Genomic DNA, 24584 nt, shown 5'->3' with positions numbered 1-24584 from the left:
GTGTCCCAACCAACACTACATAAATTCTAGCCCAGAATGTGCCATAGTATTTTTTTATTTATTTCTTACATACATGACAATAGTGGAATGCATTGCATTCATAATTATCCATTCACAGCACAATTTTTCGTAATTCTGTATATAAAGTATGTTCATGGAAAATTATGCCATTTTACATGAGCTCTCTTAATTTTTTTTGCATTACAATTATACCACAATTTATCATATCTCTGTATATAAGGTATGTTGACACCAAATTCACATCTTCATACATGTATTTTGTATAATGATGACTGTCTCCTTCCACCATCCTTGCTATTTCCCTTCTCCCTCCTCTTCTCTCCTACCCCTATTCTCTATCTAGAGGTAATCTTACTCCCATGCTCTTCCTCCTTACCCCACTTTGATTCATCCCCCTTATATCAGAGAAAACATTTAGCATTTGTTTTGGGGGGATTGGCTAACTTCATTTAGTATAATCTTCTCTAATGCCATCTATTTCCCTGCAAATGCCATGATCTTATTCTTTTTTATTGCATTCTACAGTATTCTACAGTAGAGTATTTTAATAAGAATGTAAAGATCTCAAAAAGCGCTGAGTAGTTATACATTAAAGGCAATATACTGCTCAGAAAGCACCTATCTAAACATCACTGAAATCAGCTCTGTTAAAAACCATCACCTAAAAACATTTTCAGTGCTGCCAAAGGAAATAAACAGCAATCAGTTTTGTGAAAATAACTAATTTTTTCCCTTTAAACTTGAACCTGCTCCCTGGAAGTTCAAAAATGCTAGAAATCTCCTAAAAGGGATGGATGATATCTTGCATTATAAAAGAAAGTGATTAAAACAAGCAAGCAGTCAGCCTGTCCCAGGCTACCACACTTGTTCTGTAATCCCAGTGGCTCTAGAGGCTGAGGCAGGAAGATCCCAAGTTCAAAGCCAGCCACAGCAAGGGTGAGGTACTAAGCCACTCAGTGAGACTCTGGCCCTAAATAAAATACAAAATAGGACTGGGAATGTGCTTCCCTGGTCAGTGCCACTGAGTTCAATCCCCAGTACCCCTCTCCCCACCCCACCCCCCAAAAAAAACAAGCAAACAAAAATTCCATAGAAAATGGACCAGAAAACATTGAAAAGAATATAGAAAGGATCTTTATTATTGGATTTTAAGGATCTTTGGGAGCTGTACAGAGAACACCCACCCATAGCATCATAGCATCTTAGTATGGTTTATATAGAACTTTCATTTCATCCTCTCTTTTTGATTCTTTCCACAGTCCTAGGTGATTTGTCAAAGTAATCATTTGTAGCTCCATTCTTCTGATGACTCAGATGATCAAGTAAGATGCATAGGTATAAGGGTACATTACAAACTACAAAGGGACCTAGAAAAGTTTGCCTATGAAATGTGTTTATTCTTCTTCATCAATGTATGTATGGCTATTTTCCTGGGCATTATTCTTTAAAACATCTATATTGAGGTATAATAATTGACATACAATGACCTTCACATAGTTCAAAAATACAGTTGTACAATATTTGATATATGTATATACAGCTGTGAAACCATCACCATCATCATTCATCATAAGATGAATATACCTGCCATCCCCAAAGCTTCCTTTATGCAATCTCTTCCTCCTACCCCTCCCCACTTCCTTCTCAGGCAACCACTTATCTGCTCCTTGTCAGATTAGTATGCATTTTCTAGAAATTCATATAAATGGAATCATACATTATGTATGCTCTTCCTTCCTTTGTATAGATCCATATTTCCCCCTTGGTATCATTTTTCTCTACACATGGATTTCCTTTAACATTTTTTGTAGTGCAGGTCTGCTCCTGATGAATTCTTTCAGCATTTGTGTTTAAAAACAATATTTTCCTTTTTTGAAAGATCTTTTTTGCGTATTTATTTCTAGGTTGACAGGTTTCTTCACCCCTCTCTAGATGTTGTTCCAATAGCTTCTTGCTTGCATTGTTTCCAACAATAAATATGATGTTGTCCTTACATTTCTTTCTCTGTACATAATGTGTCTTTTATCTATGGTTGCTTTTAAAATATTCTCTTTATTGGTGATGTTGAGCAATTCAGTTAGGATATACATTGGTGTAATTGTCTTCATGTTTCGTGTGCTTGAGTCCATTAAACTTGTTCAATCTGTGAGTTGTAATCAAATTTATTTTCCTCCCTTTATTTCTTCAAATATTATCTCTGTTCCTTCCACTCTCCCCTCAATATCAGGGCTGTAGTTAGGCATATATTTGGCCCTTTAACGCTGTCTCACAGCTCAGTGGTATTCAATTCACTTTTTCAAAATAATTTTCACTTTGTATTTCATTTTGGATGGTTTTTTTATTGCTATATGTTTAAGGTTTTTTTTTTCTTTTGCAATATCTAATTTGCCATTAGTCCTATTCAGTGATTTTTTCCAACGTAGACATTGTAGATTAAATCTCTAGAAGTTTGCTCTTTTTCATATCTTTTGTGTTTCTACTTAATATGTTCAATATTTTCTCTAGCTGCTTGAATATATGATATCCAACTTTGATACTTGCTTTTACGTTATTAACTATTAGTTACATTATCTGTATCACTTCTGGTTCTGTTTCAGTTGGCTGATTTTTTTAATCTTAATTATGGGCAATAGTTTCTTGCTTATTTGCACACTGGATAATTTTCATTGGATACCAGCTATTGTGGATTTTACTTTATTTGGCAACAGATACTTTTTATTCTTCTAAAAATCATGAGCTTTGTTCTGAGATGAAGCTTACGTAACTTGGGAACACTTGTCCTTTGAGTTTTACTTTTTAAGCATTGTTCAGCAGGATCAAAGCAGTTTAGTCTACTGCTAATTTTTTCTCCATTATTGAGACAACCCTTCTGATTGCCTGGTACTCTGTGAAGTATGAGTTTTTCTGCTCAAACTGGGGGAAAGGAGTTTATCCTATCCCTGTGTGAGCTCCAGAGATTGTTACCTCTAAGATTCAGGTGATTTTCACTTATTCTTATAGAAGACATTAATGCTCAGCTAAATAATGAGGGAGGATCTTCTGCAAATCTCTGAAGTGCTTTGTACAGATTTCTTCCTCTGGCACTGTGCCTTTGGAACTCAATTTGCCATAGTCTCCCTGGAATCCCAGTTCAACCCCCTCACCTTTGGAAGAACATCATGCTCTTTCGTCCTGAGTTCCCCTGGGACAATCATAGGGATCATTTTATATGGTTCTTGTCTTTCAATAATCATTGCCTTCATTGTCTAATGTCCAGTCTCTTAAAAAAAACATTGTTTCATACATTTTGTCCATATTTTAGTTATTTAAAGAGAAGGGCATATTTAACCCATACTACTCTATCTTATCAAGGAACCAAAATCTATGTTGTGCATTATTCTGAAGAATAGAGGAAAGCCCAATATATTTGTAGTATGTAGTCCTGGATTCAAATTTTTGTTCTGCCATTTGCTAGTTGTTTGGTCAAGGGCAAGCTGTTTAACCTCTCTGATGCTCAGTTTTCTCTTTGGTAAAATGTTTATCCTGAAAATTTGTGCTGAGAATGAAATGAAATTATATATATATATATATATATATATATATATATATATATATATATATATATAGTTTCTACTTAATATGTTCACACATATATATACATGTAAATATATATACATATACACATGTATATACACACACACATATATATATACACATACATACATACACACACAAAAGCATCTACTTCAGCTCCTACGACTTAAAAAGTACTTAACATTTTTCTTCACTATTTGTTAAGAGACTTGACTTGGGTGGTGTAGCTGGCACAAAATTGGAGGTAGGGAGCTAAATGCTGGTTTTCTAATCCCAATTCTGTACCACTCACTTTTTACAAATGTACCAACTATTACAAATGTATCCACTTTTTTTGAGTATCCCAAATTATGTGTCACCTGGGTTATATTCTACTCCCCATCATAGAGAAAAAAGTAACAGTAGACTAAATTGCTTTGATCCTGCTGAACAGTGCTCAAAAAGCAAGACCCAAACCACAAAAGTTAGCCAACTGAAACAGAACCAGAAGTGATACAGATAATGTAACTAATAGTTAAGAATGTAAAAGCAAGTATCAAAGTTGGATATCATGTGTTCAAGCAGCTAGAGAAAATATTGAAAATATTAAGTAGAAACACAAAAGAGCCAAACTTCTAGAGATTTAAACTACAATGTCATTTTTTAATGCAGAGTAATACTCCATTGTGTATAACTGCCACATTTTTTTTATCCATTCGTCTATTGAAGGGCATCTAGGTTGGTTCCACAGTCTTGCTATTGTGAATTGTGCTGCTATGAACATCGATGTAGCAGTGTCCCTGTAGCATGCTCTTTTTAGGTCTTTAGGGAATAGACCGAGAAGGGGAATAGCTGGGTCAAATGGTGGTTCCATTCCCAGCTTTCCAAGAAATCTCCATACTGCTTTCCAAATTGGCTGCACCAATTTGCAGTCCCACCAGCAATGTACAAGTGTACCCTTTTCCCCACATCCTCGCCAGCACTTGTTGTTGTTTGACTTCATAATGGCTGCCAATCTTACTGGAGTGAGATGGTATCTTAGGGTGGTTTTGATTTGCATTTCTCTGACTGCTAGAGATGGTGAGCATTTTTTCATGTACTTATTGATTGATTGTATGTCCTCCTCTGAGAAGTGTCTGTTCAGATCCTTGGCCCATTTGTTGATTGGGTTATTCGTTTTCTTATTGTTTAATTTTTTGAGTTCTTTGTATACTCTGGATATTAGGGCTCTATCTGAAGTGTGAGGAGTAAATATTTGTTCCCAGGATGTAGGCTCCCTATTTACCTCTCTTATTGTTTCTTTTGCTGAGAAAAAACTTTTTAGTTTGAGTAAGTCCCATTTGATTCTAGTTATTAACTCTTGTGCTATGGGTGTCCTATTGAGGAATTTGGAGCCCGACCCCACAGTATGTAGATCGTAGCCAACTCTTTCTTCTATCAGACGCCGTGTCTCTGATTTGATATCAAGCTCCTTGATCCATTTTGAATTAACTTTTGTGCATGGCGAGAGAAAGGGATTCAGTTTCATTTTGTTGCATATGGATTTCCAGTTTTCCCAGCACCATTTGTTGAAGATGCTATCCTTCCTCCATTGCATGCTTTTAGCCCCTTTATCAAATATAAGATAGTTGTAGTTTTGTGGATTGGTTTCTGTGTCCTCTGTTCTGTACCATTGGTCCACCCGCCTGTTTTGGTACCAGTACCATGCTGTTTTTGTTACTATTGCTCTGTAGTATAGTTTGAGGTCTGGTATCGCTATACCGCCTGATTCACACTTCCTGCTTAGAGTTGTTTTTGCTATTCTGGGTCTTTTATTTTTCCATATGAATTTCATAATTGCTTTATCTATTTCTACAAGAAATGCGGTTGGGATTTTGATTGGCATTGCATTAAACCTATAGAGAACTTTTGGTAATATCGCTATTTTGATGATGTTAGTTCTTCCTATCCATGAACAGGGTATATTTTTCCATCTTCTAAGATCTTCTATTTCTCTCTTTAGGGTTCTGTAGTTTTCATTGTATAAGCCTTTCACCTCTTTTGTTAGGTTGATTCCCAAGTATTTTATTTTTTTTGAGGATATTGTGAATGGAGTGGTTGTCCTCATTTCCATTTCAGAGGATTTGTCGCTGATATACAGGAATGCCTTTGATTTATGCGTGTTGATTTTATATCCTGCCACTTTGCTGAATTCATTTATTAGCTCTAATAGTTTCTTTGTAGACCCTTTTGGGTCTGCTAGGTATAGAATCATGTTATCTGCAAATAGTGATAATTTAAGTTCTTCTTGTCCTATTTTTATGCCTTTAATTTCTTTCATCTGTCTAATTGCTTTGGCCAGTGTTTCGAGAACTATGTTGAACAGAAGTGGTGAGAGAGGGCATCCCTGTCTTGTTCCAGATTTTAGAGGGAATGCCTTCAATTTTTCTCCATTCAGAATGATGCTAGCCTGAGGCTTAGCATAGATTGCTTTTACAATATTGAGGTATATTCCTGTTATCCCTAGTTTTTCTAGAGTTTTGAACATAAAGGGATGCTGTACTTTGTCGAATGCTTTTTCTGCATCTATCGAGATGATCATTTGGTTCTTATTTTTAAGTCTATTGATGTGGTGAATAACATTTATTGATTTCCATATATTGAACCAGCCTTGCATCCCAGGGATGAATCCTACTTGGTCATGGTGCACAATTTTTTTGATATGTTTTTGTATCCGATTCGCCAGAATTTTATTGAGGATTTTTGCATCTAGGTTCATTAGAGATATTGGTCTGTAGTTTTCTCGCCTCTCGTGTGTGAGACCATGGGTTCGATCCTCAGCACCACATAAAAGTAAATTTAAAAATAAACAAAATAAAAATATTGTGCCCATGTATAACTAAAAAATAAAAACAGGACTAACCCAACAGAATAGTAAATAGTTATTGGAGATGACATTGCAATTTGTCTTTTGGTGATTCACCTTGGTAGCATATATAATCATGAAATAGAGAATTGGGGATTTTGTGGTCACTTGGAAGTGCTGTAACCACACCTGAAACACTGAACTTGTGCTTACTAGTCTGCTGTTCTCTCCCCTTTCCACTCAAACTTAGGTTACCGAATTCGCCTGGGTTCTAGTACTGACAAAAAGGATACAGGCCGGCTGCACGTTGATTTTGCACAGGCTCGAGATGACCTGTATGAGTGGGAGTGTAAACAGCGCATGCTAGCTAGAGAGGAGCGCCACCGGAGACGGATGGAAGAAGAAAGACTGCGCCCTCCATCCCCACCCCCAGTGGTTCACTATTCAGATCATGAATGCAGCATTGTTGCTGAAAAACTAAAAGGTATAGAGGCATTCAAGTTTCATGATTAAAAGAATTCTTTTCTTTAGGAAATTGAAATAAATATCATTGTATTATTTGTGGTTACCCTTTGAATATCCCACACGTGGATTCTGAGCATTTCTTGTGTTGGAGCCTTGCTGATAGAGAGCTATACCTAGTAATTCAAGATCCAGGAAATTTGTCCATGCCACCTATGTCTCTGCTTCTTCATTGTCTCAAGGGATAGTGTTTTCCCCTGTAGGCATTAGATGACTAAGAAATACGGTTTTCCCACTTTCCACATCAGAGACTATTAGGTGTGATTCATCACTGGGAACCTGTACATGCCCTCGTTCATAGTAGATGCAAGTAAGCTTTGAATTCTAAATTGAATGAGTGAATCAGCATGATATAATTTGATGTGACCCTAATAAACCCTGGTAAAAATCCTCATTTTAAAGATGAGAAAATGAAGGCACGGAAGTAGTCACAGTGTACATTTTTCTTAGATTACTCAAAGACTTAGCCACAAATTACTAAAGGAAGACTTTTTTAATCTCTTAAAAAGGCCAATTTATTTCACACAGAGGCTATGGAAACTTCCAGACATTGCTAAGTCAGATTGCTTTTCCTTTAGTTTTGATTCATGTTCCTCTTGCTTGATTCTCAAAGCCATTTTGCTAATTTAACATTAATCAACCTGCCTGCTCTCTTCATAGTAGGTCAAACCAGTCTCTCATTTTCTGAGTATAGTTGATTTTATTGAATGAATGCTGATGTCCCACTGATCTTATTGGTGACTCCAACCCAGCTCTAATGGTATGAATTTGCTTCCTTCTTGTGCTCTCAGCTCAGCAAGATCCTGCTAATTCCACTCTCTAAATAGGTCTCACTCACCAAACTTGTTTACATGACATACTCTAAGTGACTCACACTTTTAAGAAATCAGTTCTCTTTGGGTTGATTTAAACTTCTTGCAAAGTAAAAAGCAGAAAATATAGAATCTAGAATAAAGACACAGAAATAATCGTACATTTTGAAAAATTGGGATGGCTGAAGGCATTGATAAGATGCCAGCTCCAAGACTTGCCTATTCACATGATACCAAACAAGTCAGTTTCAGTGAAAAACAAACATACAAAAAAAAGAATTTTCTGGTAGTGTGGCCCTCAAGAGAAACAAAAAACTGAGCATCAACATCAAGACTGTATCCAAGTAATGAAATGAAAAGCTGGTATAAAGAGAAGGCTGACCTCCTATTTTATGCCTTCAATGAAAAAAGAGCAAGAGGCAAGAAGTTCAAATTGCAGTGAGAGATACTTCCACTTGACAGAAGGGTTTCTGGCCAGAGAGGGATGTGAAGCCCTAGAATGGGGATTCAATGGGATGCTAATGGACTTTCCCTCTCAGGAGTCTGTAATAGCAGAGTGCATAAATGGCTTTCAGGGAGCTGAACCAGAAGCTTTGGAAGATCTGAGCTAATGTCTTAACATCAGAGAATAACTCCTAACTAGCTGCAGACATCTACTTTGAGGATTCTTCCAGCAAGAGAAAAAGAATGTGAAGAAATACAGAAATAAAATGAACTGCATCAAAATAGACTGGGACTGGGACTGAGAGGAAGGCCTAGAGCTATGGATTACATGCAGGAGTGATGTTATAAAAGGTCAAAGATATGTTTATACCTAAAGAATTGCCCATTTACCTCCTTCCTAAGGCCCCTTTCAACACTATAATTCCATGGATCCTGGGTAAAGTTAATGTCAACATGAAGTTAAACTCAGGACTCATGTTTATTTTTCCTTGTTAAAACAGGATTAGAGAATTCTGAAGTTGCCTCACTGCTAACTCATAGCTCATTCTCATTCCCCTCATCTCTCATGCAAGCATGCAGGTGTGTACACACACACACACACACACACACACACACACACACTCCGAAAAGTTAGGCAATTTACAGTACATGAAAATTATAATATCTGTGCAGAAAAATGTCTTGTTTTTTTTGGTGCTGGGAATCAAACCAGGATTTAAGCATGTATGCACCCTGCTACTGAGGTACACCCCAGTGTAGAAAAATTTTGTTAAGGAAACAACAAACAATTATATTTCTGAAATAACCTACAGCCAATCTAAGTACTTTTGGAGGCTTTTGTTATTTCTGCCTTTCTGCCTGCCTGCCCTTTATGTGCAGTGCACATGTGTGTGCGCGTGTAGCTCCTCATCCTCAGCAATTTACTAAACCATGACTGCCAAAAAGCCATGATGACCGCCTTGGCAGCATGTTGGGAAAATATTTTAATGGAGATTAGGTTGCATTTGATAATTCTAAAAATAAACTCTTTTTTTCAGATGATTCCAAATTCTCAGAAGCTGTGCAGACCTTGCTCACCTGGATAGAGCGAGGAGAGGTGAACCGCCGCAGTGCCAACAACTTCTACTCCATGATCCAGTCAGCCAACAGCCATGTCCGCCGCCTGGTGAATGAGAAAGCTGCCCATGAGAAAGATATGGAAGAAGCAAAGGAGAAGTTCAAGCAGGCCCTTTCTGGAATTCTCATTCAATGTGAGTAGAAGTTAAGAGTTCTTCTGGAAGGGTGAGAGGGTGCTTCCCTTAGTCACCACTTGTTCTCATGGGAGCCCAGGCCTATAGAGCCATCATCCTGTGTTAAGGAGCAAGGCTATCTTCCTCCACCACCTCGTGCTCTCTTTGTATTGCCAAACACCAAAGCTCTAGTTTCACAGGATTCATGTGAGCATCTTCTATTTTCATTTCCTCTGGTGTATCTACTTCAGATCCTTAGAAATACTGATACTTAGACCACATTCTGTACTTAATAGTACCAAGCTTCAGTGAAGGGGGTGGTATTTTATTGCTGACATTAGGATATAGCATTAGTGTTTTTCTGGGGGGAGGTTTGGGAATTGAACTCAGGGGACCTTTACCACTGAGCTGCCTCTCCAGCCTGTTTAAAAATTTGTATTTTGAGTTTTATTTTAAGTTTTATTTTAATTTTATTATTAAGTTCCTTGTGATCCTCTTCCCTCAGTCTCCTGAATAGTAGTCATGTGTCAGCATTTTAAAACTGTTTTTCTTCATATTTGCCTCATTGTCATTATTTTAATAAGCTTTTTATGGCCTTTTAATGATAAAAATTATAATTCCTAAGATGTGATTGAATAAAAAACAAATTTGCTACTTCTGTGTTTTATATTTAGTTTCTTCTCTTCCACTGCCTTTTCTGAATACGATAGACACTGTGACAGGGTGAAAAGCCATTGAAATGGGCATTTTCTAAAAAGAAGTACCACTTTAAACCTTTTCAAGTTTTCCTAAATGAGATAAAATAGATAAATTGTCAAGTCATTTTTTGTTCACTATCTTACAAAATTACACACTCATAAATTTTCAGTAAGGAACTACACTCACCTTAAGAATAAGGGTGCAGTTTTATACTTTGAGTTTTAAACAGTTATGGTCCACTCTTCCTATACTTGCTACACTTTCTTTGTATATAATTGGGATTAAGGAATTGTTCCATTTTCCACTTGTATTTGGAAGTATATATGGGCATAAAACCCAGGAAGTGAAAATGTATGTCTTCAGGACTTCAGAATAAGTAGAAAAAGAGAGCAGCAAGTATTATAGGAATATAAATCCTTAACTCACTAGATGACAGTGCAAACTGGGCTATAAAAAAACAGTACCTCCAGATTTTCTTAGTGAACACCCCAGCCTATCAGGGGCTCTTGTCCTGCTTTTCTTTCTCCAGAATTGTCATTCATATCATATCTAAGCTTCCCCTCTCTTGAACTGATTAAGATAAAGCCCTAGAATATTTGTACATATTTCTCCATTTAACATTTTAAGAGACCCTGAATAATACTCTCTGGGACTGCACTTACACAGTCTTCTTCCATAAAACTTACATTTTCCAGTCAACAAGTCTGTTTAGGTATCCTTAAAATAGGCAGTCCATCTTAGGTTTTGATTTGATGATTCTGATTAAATATACCTCAGAATAGTGAAAGGAAAATTCTATTGAAGTGAAGCATCCCAGATTATTTAAAAGGGCTAGTTAATGAAAGAACTCAGTGGTAGAAGTTGCTGGTACAGTTTGTTTCTGCAGTATGTAAGGTCAGTATACTAACTAAACACAAGTACTAAACTAAAGCACGTTTACCGTGTCTCTTACCTCTCTTGTCTGAATAAATACACACTGTTTATATTAAAACTTAAGCTATCATTTCATCTCAAACCCTGGGGGTTCTGTTTTTTTTTTCTTTCTATATATTGATGTCTCTTTCTTTGAGTCCCCTTTAAAATCATAGCCAGCACACATAACCTGTTCCAAGTTCAACCATGGCCTAGTACAGTGTTATAACAAAAAGACACAAAAAGCCTAATGTTTCTCTTTTATTTCTCTCCTCCTGTCTTTTGCCATCCCCGGATGATACTCTGGCCTGATCCAAATGCTGATTTGATGCTGCAGTTGAGCAGATAGTGGCTGTTTACCATTCTGCCTCCAAACAGAAGGCATGGGACCACTTCACAAAAGCCCAGCGTAAAAACATCAGCGTTTGGTGCAAACAAGCTGAGGTTGGTAACTTTTTACTCTGGTAGCTCCTCAGGGGGATACTTTCTTTCTTTAACAAGTTATTGATTTGGAATTTAGCCAGAATTAAATAGTGCCAAGCTCCCACGGTCACAACAAGGCCCTAATGAAAGACTAAGACATATCCTATAGCCTGTCACAGTGTCCAGAACACCTGCTGTCAAAAGGGGAATAAATGTATGTGTGTTGTCTTGAATGCATTCTGCTGGCTGGAAACCTTAGTAGTGAAAGTGTATCTGGGATAATTATAAGTTTAATTCTCTAAACTAGCTATTCTTGAGCACAACAATAATTACACCTGTGTTTCTAGTGTTAGTAATATTAAGGCTGTCTTAACATTTATTGGAGTGTCTTGACAATTGAGACTAGAAGCTAACTGGTGTTACATTGGAAAAAAAGAAAATTTCTAAGCTTCTCTTATCAAACCTGTTTAGCCATCTTTAGAGGTAGCAGATTTAAAGGTAACAGAGGATTTTCATTTCAGATTAAGGTTGTCACACCTCTCTGCTAATGCTCAATTAACAGTTTTAGCTTAACACTATAATATACGTGATGTCATTAGGTTGCTATTCTGAATTCCAAGATTAAAAACCAAGATGGGGGGCTGGAGATGTGGCTCAAGTGGTAATGCACTCGCCTGGCATGCGCAGGGTACTGGGTTCAATCCTCAGCACCACATAAAAATAAAATAAAGATGTTGTATCCACCGAAAACTAAAAAAAAAAAAAATTAAAAAATTCTCTCTCTCTCTCTCTCTCTCTCTCTCTCTCTCTCTCTCTCTCTTAAAAAAAAAAAACAAGAAGGGAGGGGCTGGGGTTATGGCTCAGCAGTAGAGTGCTTGCCTCACACATGCAAGGCCCTTGTTTCCATCCTCAGCACCACATATAAATAAATAAAATAAATTTATTGTGTCCAACTACAACTACAAAAAATAAATATTTTTTAAAAATGGGAGTTTGTTTTCACTGATCTACCTTTGGAAATGGTGTTATATATGCCATGAATTCTTCTGTTCCTGTGGGCAGCTTCCTTACCCAGTCCTGATATATTTCAATCTATATATGCAGCAACTTCATTTCTGGGTACTCTTTATCAGTCTGGTAACAATTTCATTGTATCTATCAATGCAGGTAGTCATATTTTTTAACAATTACATATCATTTATAAAACATTTACTTTTTGTGGCGCTGGGAATGAAATTCAGGACCTTGCTCATGCTAGGCAGGTGCTCTACCACTGAGCTACATCCCCTACCCCTGATACTTACATTTATGTGGCACATTCACATTGATTATTTCACCTACGTAGGCTCATGTTAGAAATGGTATAGTGGAAAGAGTATTAGACTTAAAGTCAATCATGAGTTCAAATCTCAGCTCTGCTATGTTTGTAGCTGTGCATATTGAACATGTTATTCAGCCTTTCTCAGTCTCTATTTCTCCATTTGTAAATTGGAAATAATGAAACCACTCTTACAAAATTAAATGAGTTAAGAAATGTGTAAATAGTTTGAAAATGTAAATAGCATTTCACCTAATTATTAACAACTTGATAAGGGATACTGAGTAGATATAGAATCCATGTTTTACATGTAATACTGAAATGTAGAAATGTTAAGTGATTCACATGAAATTACATAACAAGCAAGTGAACTAAAAATTCTCACTCTGAGCTCTGGTACAAAGTGATTTAACCTAGGTGAGCCTTTGATTCCTAACCTTTAAAATGAAGGCAATGATCTCTTCACTGTGTCCTTCATGAGAATATATGAGACAATTTGTGTAGGAACAGTTCAAAAGCCATGAAGAACATTTAGAAGAACATGATCCAAACTCCATTCATAAATTGATGACAGTCTCTCAGCCATCAGTTCTGGCACAGCAAAGGGATATGGGAGTCATTTGAGAGAGAAATCCCTGAAGACATCTGTCCAATGAATGGGTAGGGCCATAAAAAGCCAATAGCATCTTTACTTATTAAAAACAATTAGGAGCAAAAAAAGGAAACAGCTGTCCTACTGTAGCAAAAAGTGAGTTTAGAATTTCAGGGCTAACTCAGGTTGTTGATCCTCTGCAAACAAAACTCAACATTGGGCTTCAAAGGTTTACTGAGTACTTTCTCTGTCTCAGGCATTGTAACAAGTAACACAGGATGAAATAGTCTTTGCCCTCTGGGAGCTAATAGAGGAATGAAAATGGTCAAGAGGAGAAGTGGAGTTTTGTACACTAAATTTCAAATATCTGAACTCATTAGTTCAGAAGAATAAAGGTTGAACAAAAAATGCTCAGTGTCTTAACAATTGTAGAAAAGTAGTACAAGGTAAGTATCCCTTATCCAAAGTGTGGAGCCAAAGTGTTTCATATTTTGAGTTTTTTTCAGATTTGGGGATATTTTTGAATACATGAGATTTCCTGTGGATGGGACCTAAGTCTAAATAGAAAATTCATTTATACTTTATATGCACTTTATACACATAGCTTAAAGGTAATTTTATACAATAGTGTACCTGCATTTTGATTGCAACCTGTCACATGAGATAGGAGTGGAATCTTCTACTATGGCATCACAACAGCCCTCAAAAAGTTTTAGATGTTAGAATAGTTTGGCTTTCAGGTTGGGGATTAAATCAATCTATAGTGTCTCCTCCTTCCCTTCAATACACATATATTTGTATCCCTCCTAGGGTTAGAAGAAGATATATGACCAGCTGCACCCTTTAAAGCAAGCCCTGCTAGTACAATGTTGCCATTTTATAGAAGGAAGGGAGCCTCTGGTTAGAGCAATGGCCTCCAGGCTATGACCCTTTTGTAAACTGCATTGTAATAAAATATTCCCCATGGATATTATTTGTTAGGGATCTATTAGTTATATATCAAGTCTACCTATGTGGTAGGAATATACTTGAGTTTAATGAGGTTCACAGTAGAGATAGCTGTGCCAGTGAGATGGACATTTCTCTGGGCCTGAAGAGAATTGAGAGCTATGCACCCTATTAACCAACTTATGTGTCAGGCATTTCATCATGGTAGAAATTTCTGGTGCTTAACCTTTTCACCAGTTGCCTTTGGGGAAAAGTTAGTTGGTCACCTCCTCATGTCATAAAATATCTGTTATTTGTTTCATTGTCATCCTTCTACGAGCAGCCAACACTGCCTTACTCTGCTCAGAGACAGGGTATGGAGCAAGAAGGAAAAGGCCCCACCTTTGGGGAGTTCAAGCACTAACTTTGGCAGCATATGTCAGGCAAACTAATTTGCTAATATGTCTTTACTTTCCTGATTTATATGTGTGTGGGTTTCCTGCAAATACAGTTGTAAAGGGTAGTAAGAGAAGGCTGAAGTCCCACCCCTTACTGAAAGTTAGTATCCACAGTGACTACTAGCATTTGTCTCTTTCATTGAAACTCTTTTTTTCTACAGAATCATTAAAAATTTTTGTGTCTCTGAAGCATGCCCTACACCAAAGGCTAGACCTTGGATGATATATAAAAACTAGAGCCACAGCAGGAGAAACTGAAGAGATAGTCCCTTGCATCCTCCCTAATATCAGATTTTATACCACTGGGCCAGAGGAAAAGGGGCCTGATGAAATACTATGATTGATAAAATAACTTTCTCTCTAGATTTGCAGGCCTACCATTCCAAACTCTGAAGAACTGTTTGCAGACAGACATTCCAACCATCCACATACCCTCGTTTTAGGACACATTTGCACTAACATTGGCTGTTGGCTTTCAGCTACAAAAAAAAAAAAAAAAATTATAACCCAATTTGAATCATCCTAATTTGTATTTTCATTATATATCATACAATAGACATTGATCAAGTACCTGTGTTTGTGCTTTGCTTCATTATATTAAATGATACCTCAGAATCAAATTGCTAATATAAGTATAGAAAGCTATCTCCCTGTCCTCTGCTCCTTTTCATTCCCTCATGACCCTTTCCCTGCCAAGTTTCCTGTTAATGTTGAAAATCCAGGTAAGTAGAATCTTGTTACAAATTTAATAAGGAATGTTGATTTTTCTGGTAATCATGTTACTATCAAAAAATATAAATAAGATGAATTTAATTCCACATAAATTTTTGTGAAACTATTGTTAGATAATTAATGTGTAATTAATTATAATTTGCTTACTTTATAATAAATCAAAAACACCAGCTAGTGAAAAAGTAGTTCTTTTCAGGCACTTCCCTCTGTCTTGGGTTTCAATTTAATTCCATCTGAAAGTACATTTCATTGTCCATTGTGGAGCAGTAGGAATTTCTAAGCTTCTGAAAAAGTAACTATTAGAACAGATGTAAAGACAGTATTGTGCCATTTCAGAAATCACTAACAATTTACTATTGAACTGAATGATAGCAAATATCTACAATGGGCAATAAAGTAGCATAAAATCTTTAGAAGGGCCATCTTACCTTATTTGATGTACTGTTAGTGTCATGACTTGGTTGTTTTCTGGTAGAGATTTACATACGCAAATTCCCAAAAATGGTTTTGCATGGCATTGGTGCTCTTTTAGTTTCAGCTCTAGAAAAACTGAGAGGTAGCAATTTCCTTTTCTGTCTGTACTTCAGTGGCTTAGAATCCTTTCCTTTTATATACCTATGTCTGATCTAGGTAAAGCACCTTTTCCAGACACATGCCACCTTATAACCCCTCACTCTGAAGGTATTGGTTAGGGTGTGCTTCCCAAAGTAGAGCTTTTCTTATCTAACCAGAGAATGCAGAAAATGGATATCTCAACTATAAAATGCTATAATGGTAAGGTTTTCAAAGAATTACGATCTCACTCATTTTTCTTGGAGGTATAGTCATTTACTAAGTGATTCCTATGACTTCACTTTAGTATGGTACCCCATAATCTCTGCTGTTCTCTTTGCTTTTATACCATTTGTGTGACTTAGTATTGGTTATTTATAGAAGAATAATGTTATGAGTCTTTCTTTATAGCTTTCAACAGTTGTCTAGTGGGTAGAGGACTCTGAGCTCTGCTAATTTACTTAACTGAACAACTTAGAGCAAACTTCCTTTTTTTCTTACCCTCATTTCATTGTCTGCTAAATCAAATGGTAATTCTTATTTCTAGAGTATTTTGAAGCATTTAGGTAAAATTTGCCCCTAAGTCTGTTATATTTCTAGGGAGTTTTGAAGTTGTGAAAGACATCTAGATAAGCCATATCACGTAGTGACTGAACTTTTTATATTTCTAAGAAGAGATTATGGTTTCTTGTCAGCTAGAAGCACAAAAATGTTTTGTGGATGCTGAGCAGCTACAGGAAGTGTCTTAGTTCTCATATTTTCCTGCCCTTGGATATTTCCCTAGAAGGAACATAATCCTTCTGGGAAACACTAACATTCCCAGGGTTGTGTGACACGTGTGAATTGAGAGTTGATCTCTGTTTATACCCTCTGACGGTGTACATTTTTGTTAGTCATCTAGAAAGCCACAACTTTTCCTCATGCAGTAAGTTGTACAATACTGTAATTTGCCAATGTCAAACCTCATTATAATCACCTTTCCAGTAACAGCTCTGATGATAACTGAAATTCAGTCTCCTGAGATACAATGAGTCACAGCAATAAGAAATTCCTTTATTTTTCTCTGTGCGGTGAGTTGGAATAAGACATAATAAATCTCTCTTATGACACAGATGTTTAAAGTTCATTTTTCTCAAGCTAGTCATTATTTTATTCTATTTAAAATAATACACCTGCAGTACACGGAAGATGCTATATTACCATCTGATTTTTCTACTACTTCTTTTTAAAAAATATTTATTTTTTAGGTATAGATGAACACAACACAATGCCTTTATTTTTATGTGGTGCTGAGGATCGAACCCGGGTCCCACCTGTGCTAGGCGAGAGCTCTACCGCCGAGCCACAATCCCAGCCCCATCTATTACTTCTTAATTTTGCAATGATACTGAATAGCTCACCTTTTAAAGGGCCTCTTATTTAATGAAAACTTAACTTGAAATAGAAATCATTATTTTTTCTTGATAAGAGGAATAAAAAAGGAGAAATAATGGAATAGTGGAATAGTGACTAATTGGAATAGTGACTAATTGCAGCGTTAATTATTGGGAAATCCATTTTAGATATATATAATCCCCACAAATGGTGACAATTTTTACCAGACAGCTTTGGATACTTTCTGTATGAAACCTAGTAGGGGTCAATCTAGGCAAGGAATTTGCAACTCAGAACTAAGGGGCCTCTGACAGGCATTAAGTAGCCTTTAAATGATTTTGAGCTGCTCCAAAATGCACAGTTACCATGTTTACTTTTTCTAATGTGACTTTTCCAGTGTGATCTTGATAATTTGTAATGTTCTTCATGTCTTCCTGAAGAGCTTTATATATATCAGGTAGCTTGTCTCTAAAGCATGAAAAACTTTCTTCAGCATTTTCTATAGTACAGGTCTCTTGGTGATGAATTCTTACATTTACTTTTGTTTGAAAAATATACTTATCTTTTTCTCTGCATACAGAATTCTGAACAAATGAATATTTTTATTTAAACTTTAAAGATAATATTCCACTGACTTCTTGGTTTTATCATTTCTGAAAGAAATGAAAATTATTGAAATTATTCCTCTCTATATAATGTTGTGTTTTCCTCTGCTTTCAAGAATTTCTCTTTTCTCTTGTTCCTAGACATCCTTTTCTCCACACATATCCCACTTGGAATTAACTGATCTGTTTGAATATGTAGATTGGTGTCTTTCATCAGATTTGAGAAGCTATCAACCATTATTTCTTCACATATTTTCAAATAATTCTCTCTGGAATTTCATTTACATGTAGGTTAGACCTTTGAGTAATCAGTGCAAGCAGACAATTCTCTCAGCTTCTGTTATTTAAAATTTTTAATATATATGTATATATTATAAAATTGTATATTTTATGGACATCTATCTTTTTAGCTGTATATATTTTCTCATGTTCTTCAAATTGAACACATATGTATTATTCTATATTTAAGTTCTCTCTTTATTCTGCCATCTCTATTCTACTTTTAGGCTCATCCAATTATTTTTATTTTGGGTATTGTGTTTTTTCAATTTTAGAATTACCCAGATGTGATAATCAGCAGATAAGGAATTAAAACAGCTATTATATCTATACTCAATTATATAAAAGAAATACAGAAAATATAATACATATCAGAAAAAGATTTTTTTTTTTACTTTTTAAATTTCCAGACAAACCACTCTTGGCTTTCTTATTTTCATACAAGAGAACCTTTGATCCAGAACTTTTGACTCATTTTTAAAGTTTTTGACCTTCTACCAAGATTCCCTATCTTTTTATTCATTGTGAGCATATTTCCTTTATATCATTGAACATAGTTATAATAGCTGGTTTAATTCAATTCTTTGTCTGTTAATTACCACATCTGCATTATTTTAAAGTTGGTTTCTGCTGATTATCCTTCCTCTTGGAAATGGACCATCTCATCATAGTTCTTCATATATCAAGTATTTTGGACATTGTCCTGAATAAGTATGAATATTATGTTTTAAAGATTCTAAATTTTGTTAGGTCCTTCTAAAACTGTTGATCTTGTTTTGTTTTAATGGTGAATTTGTTTTTTTCAATTCAAGCTGGAAATCCTGTCTTTTGGGTGGCAGCTTAAATATCATTTCAAGGCTGGGGTTATAGCTCAGTGATAGTGTGCTTGCCTAGCACATGTGAAGCCCTGGGTTCGATCCTCAGCACTACTTAAAGATAGATAAATAAAATAAAGTTATTGTATCCATCTACAATTATAAAAAGTATTTTTTTAAAACGTCATTTCAGAGATTTTAATCTTAGCTATGCTGTGTGGAAAATTCCTGTGCTCTCATGGATGAGAGGCCATGCAAAAATTTGAACAGATCTCATATACACAATTTGAAGTGCTCACTATCTTGCATATTCTCATTCATTCTCATTCTCATTCTCTCTCTCTCCCTCCCCCTCCTTCCCTCCCTCCCTCCCTCTCTCCCTCTCTTTCTCTCTCATTTTCTCCTTTTGAAATACCCTCCTCATTTTCTAGTGCCTGTCATTGCAATGACCTCTCTCCTTGAGTTATTTAGACCACAAATACTGGGTTGTTTATTACAAATATAGCCACCCTGTGAATAGCTAACTCTGGTCTGCTCTCAGACTAAAAAGCCCTTTAAAAATTGAGACTCATCCTATGCTATTCTCTTCCTCCAAGTGTCAGCTCCTCTTCAAAATATGGCTGCTTTTGTTGACTCTCCAAAGACATCGAGGAGTTACAGGTTTTGGTTTGTTTTGTGTTTTTGTTCAAAGATTATAGTTATTATCTATGAGAGGGTTGGTCTGGGAGGAGTTTACTCCTGACAGCTCATTTTTACCATAACTTCTAAAGCTTCAAGAATTCAATTAAGAATTCTGTCGAGTAAAACTGTAAGAGGAGAGGGAAAAGGATGGCAAGCAGCAAAATTAAAGTGTCCAACATGGGAAGGTGAAAATGGCAAAACCTTAAGAAAAAGTCCAGAAATCTGCATGAGTAAGAGATGAGGAGCCTTTCATGTCCAAAAGCAATTTCTAATGTGGGAGGGAAATAAGAATCATAGACTGTCAGAGCTCTGGGTCTTCAAAGAAAGCTCAGTGCAAGACACAGTATACCCAAGTGTGCTTTCTCTAATAAGACTGTTTTGTCCAATATGCTCTTTTGCCTTTGCCTAAAGAATGCTGAGATTTTAAAAATATGTCCAAAAAAGCTGCTTTATATTATTTTTAACTCTACTCATTTCCTCAACATTATTAAGGCTTTCCTACCTTAAAAGCATACTTTTTAACCTTAGGAAATCCGCAACATTCACAATGATGAATTAATGGGAATCAGGCGAGAAGAAGAAATGGAAATGTCTGATGATGAAATAGAAGAAACAACAGAAACCAAAGAAACTGAAGAATCAGGTAAAAATGTTTGTTTTGTTTTATTTAGCAAACATCTTTTGGGGCAATATTTTTAAACCTTTAACACAAAGTAAGATACGGGCATCAACCCACAAGACTGGACATCAAATAGAAATAATTTATGGGGCCTTTAGTTAAATATCACCATTGTGTCTATAGGATTTTCTGTGGTTTTCATTTATCCCAATCTTCCATTGAAATGCCTAAATAAAAGTGGTTTTTTTCCAAGAAGAACCAGGTATTTAGGCAGCAGTGTTCTATATTTTGGTTTTAATTTGTTAATAACATGTTCTGAAATAGAAAGCATGAGAGAGCCCATGTGTTAATACTACATCACTTTGACTTTACACTGAAATTAATAACAGATATAGATTTAAATGTTAACAAAATACATACACCAAAAGAAATCATGAAAAGAAGAAGTTGGTTTTATAATTTGAGGTGAAGGCTACAAAAAAGAAATAATAAATAATTTTTAATAAGTATATCTGCATAAAAATTAAATATTTGTATTTAAAAAGCCACAAAGTTAAAAGAAGGTCCATAAGTTAAAGAGAAATATCTGTAACTTATGACAATCTACATATCTTCTGCAAAGAGAAGTCCACAGTTGTCTGGGTAAAGGCTTTTGCTTTAACCTAATATAGTTAGGACCTCACTGTGAGACAGAAGCCATGGTATGAGTCCCCAGTAGGATCCATTGTGCAAACTTTTTGAAAAATAGGATAATACTCTGCTCTTCAATTTCATAATGAACCATCTTGGATGGAAGATTATCATGGGTAGATATAAAATACCAGCCAGAAGACCAGCCTTTTCAGGGAAACCATTCCAGACAATCTTAGGAGTTACATTATAAGAAGGTACAGCGGAAAATGCACTAGTTAGAAACCTCAGTTCTAGCCCCTGTTCTGTCCTTCTTGACCTGAGAGGGACTTCTCCCCCACTGACCCTCAGCTTCCACATTATAATCTGTACATTATAAAAATGATATAACCAGGATTTGTGATGGTTAAGTGAGTTCATTCATCTAATAACTGTTAAATGCCAAGTACTCTGGTAGATATTGGATATACAGTGCTATACTGCCCCTGATGTGTGTGAGGGAGCAGAGTGAAAAGAGATTGGTTGATTATAATTCAAATATGAGTTTTCTGGTTCCAGTACTTGTATATTGAAGTCAGAAACACTATATCCACTTGAGTGGTCTTAGAATTTTTACTCCATGAATAGAAACTCTTAAGGAAAGGAAAACAGCAAGTCATGATTTTAAAGAGGTATTCATTTGATGTTAAATCTGAATTTCCTCTGTTTTTGCCATCTTCTGGATCCCTGAACATTCAAACTACTATGTGTATTAAGTAAACTCTTTGTAATCAGTGGTTAGTTGGCATTTCAGGATAGCAAAGTAATTACTGCAAATAAATACTATAAATTTATAGTCAAAGTAAACAAAAGACTTTAATGGTAATTGAGCTATTCAAATTATTTAAGTGTATAACTTGGATGTTTTATAGCTGGTTAATCTATAATTTATAGAATCATCTCCACCTCAGTATCTACAATATTGTATACAGTGTTTATCCAGTGTTTCTGTGAAATAAATGCAACCATAATTTTGAACATCCACTTGATAAATTGCAGTGTTTGAGGAGTTATTGGGGGAGGGGAGGGTGTGTGGGAGATTCAGATTGAATGCACTTACTAGGGTTATATAATTGCATTTTGCTTCTGTATCTCTTTAGAGTTAAAAGCTGTATTGGCTACTGCACAGAATCTTATTCGTTTAGAGACTGGAAACTCCCTGACAGATCATCTTATAGCTATTTTCTTTCCTGTTCCACATGCCAGGATGCTGCTTTGTCAAATAAAGCTATCTACAATAGACTTAATGGAGCTTACCAAATAGCTTTTCTCCCAGAAGGTTTCAATTCATTTTAATTCAAGGACTTTTGTGCATTTTTCTTCCCCTCGATCGTATCTAATTCTGTTATCTCACTTCTATAGTACTCAACTGCAGAAATCCTGCTCAATGTGAGCTAGTGAGAGTATTCTCCATTTTTATCTAAATCAGGTACATGTTTTAGCTATCACTCGGTTCCAATTAAAAGCTTAAGCAACTATGTCTCAGAATTGTTGTCTTCTCTCTCTATGCTACCAAATTTGAATTCCGGGACCCTATAGTGTATCCCTGATTGTATTTTACTTCTCCCAAAAAAGTAAAACCAGTTACCTTTCCTTGGAGTGCTGCAAACATTTCTCTTCTTCCAGACACTGTCTTAGCCCATATTTGTGATGCAGTACTTGAAATACTTTTTCCATGGAAAAAAGAACTGTTGTGCTCAAAGCAAAGGGGGACAATCACACCAAAGCAAATCACGATATTGTGAAATTATTTTATTCTATTGTTAGCTATGATGGAAAATACATGTACTCAGTAAAGCAGCTGTTCCCTTTCAGCATGTATCGTCTGCTTTCTTCAATTAGACTAATGGTTCTCAGAATTGGTATGTGTAAGAATCATTTGAATTACCCTTGAAATTTTAGATTTCTGGGCTGCAGAGTCTGATCCAGTAGGTCTTTATTGGTGTCTGGGAATCAGCATCTTATTAGGCATCCTAAATGATTTAAATGCTGATGGTCCAGAAAGCTTATTTGGAAAATGTTGACTTGGACTAATTCTCCTTCATTATTCTAGTGAAAGTTTTCTTTTCCCTTGGTATCTGATCTCATTTTTCCTCCCCAATCCTCCACCTCCCATTATTCTCTCTTTAAGAGTTTGACCATCAAACAATATGTCCTGTAAACTAGTGGAAATATAGATGCAAATGTGTGTAAATCTACTGAAAATAGAAATAATCACTTGGTTCTAAACTAAAAAGTACTGATTGCAATGCAACAAGGGCAAGAAATATCACTGTGGACCAGTGTATTCACAGACGGTGAAAATCCATCAGAGAATTAAAAGTAAACAGGTTTGGATAAAAGGAACAAAAGTAAGAAAGCATCTGATATGGGGGATGAGTAATAGAGCAGGGTTCAAAGGCAGAAATAAGTGTGATGTGTATAGAGGGATAAAACATTGAGTGGGCAATAAGGGCCCAAATTCTGGGGGACCATGAATGACAGGTTTAGATTTAGTAAAGTAGGCAATATGAGACTGTATGCACATCTTGAGCATAGCACTAACACAATGAAAGTAATGTGAATGAATTGTGCATTTTAGAAGACAATTGTACATGAAGCAAGACCAGCCATAAGGTTTTATAGGATTTGAGATGTGAAATGATGAAGTTTGGGACAGAATGATGGCAATAGGAACTGGGGGAAAAGGTAGAATTAAAGGAAGCAATGGAGAATATAAGGTTAAAGATGTTGGGAGTCATTTTTATAGGAATGTACTAAAATCTTTGGCATGAGATTAGGATATAAATGATGAAAAAGAAGGAAGATCCTGGAATGAGTAGGCTTTCTAGTCTGGGAAAGTGGGGGATTTATGTTAATTCACTAAATCTCCCATAAGTACCACAAATTGGGAGATTTAAGTAACAGGTATTTATTGTCTCACAGTTTGGGAGGTGAGAAGTTCAAGATCAAGGTATCAGCAGAGCTGGTTCCTTCTGAGAGCTGTGAGGAAGAATCTGTTCTGTGTCTCTCCCCTAGCTTCTGATTATTTGCAGAAATCTTTGGCATTCTTTGACATGTAATACCCCAATCTCTGCCTTTGTGTTCACATGGCATTCTTCCTGTGTGCATCTCTTTCTCTACCAAAATTTCTCTTTTCTGTAAGAACACCAATCATACTGGATCAGGACCCACCCTAATGACTTTATTGTAACTTCATTACCTCTGTAAATACCCTGTTCCCAAATAAAATCACATTCTTAGAGCTTCAACATATCTTTTTTATGAAGGAGACACAATTCAATCCATAGCAGTATAACTGACATAATGGACTGATGGATGGGACTGATTTGTACTATATAATGACATAGGCCTCAGATAGAAAATGGTTAGGAAAAGGGAAAGATTTGTATTCAAGTCACAATTCAAGAAAGTTGAAAGAATAGAAAAATGTGGTGTTGAGATGTTGACTGAAGCTCTGAGAATATGAATAAATGATTATGAACAGCAAGAGAAAGAAAGAAG

At 35.9% G+C, this 24584-nt stretch overlaps 1 protein-coding gene across 5 annotated transcripts in view; it reads left to right on the top strand.

Moving 5' to 3' along the window:
• Enox2 (ecto-NOX disulfide-thiol exchanger 2) overlaps nt 1-24584 on the top strand; it is a 288838-nt gene that overhangs the window by 235160 nt on the left and 29094 nt on the right. For all 5 annotated transcript variants that reach the window (XM_071606302.1, XM_071606301.1, XM_027940058.2 and 2 more), the window contains 4 exons: nt 6669-6902; nt 9234-9446; nt 11374-11480; nt 20321-20435. In XM_071606302.1, the coding sequence (XP_071462403.1) occupies nt 6669-6902; nt 9234-9446; nt 11374-11480; nt 20321-20435 (669 nt within the window). The remainder of the gene's footprint in view (nt 1-6668; nt 6903-9233; nt 9447-11373; nt 11481-20320; nt 20436-24584) is intronic.

Source organism: Marmota flaviventris, chromosome X, assembly GCF_047511675.1.
Source record: "Marmota flaviventris isolate mMarFla1 chromosome X, mMarFla1.hap1, whole genome shotgun sequence".
NCBI classification, from domain to species: domain Eukaryota; kingdom Metazoa; phylum Chordata; class Mammalia; order Rodentia; family Sciuridae; genus Marmota; species Marmota flaviventris.
Note: the sequence above shows the minus strand (reverse complement) of the source record. Positions and strands in the feature narration are given on the sequence as shown.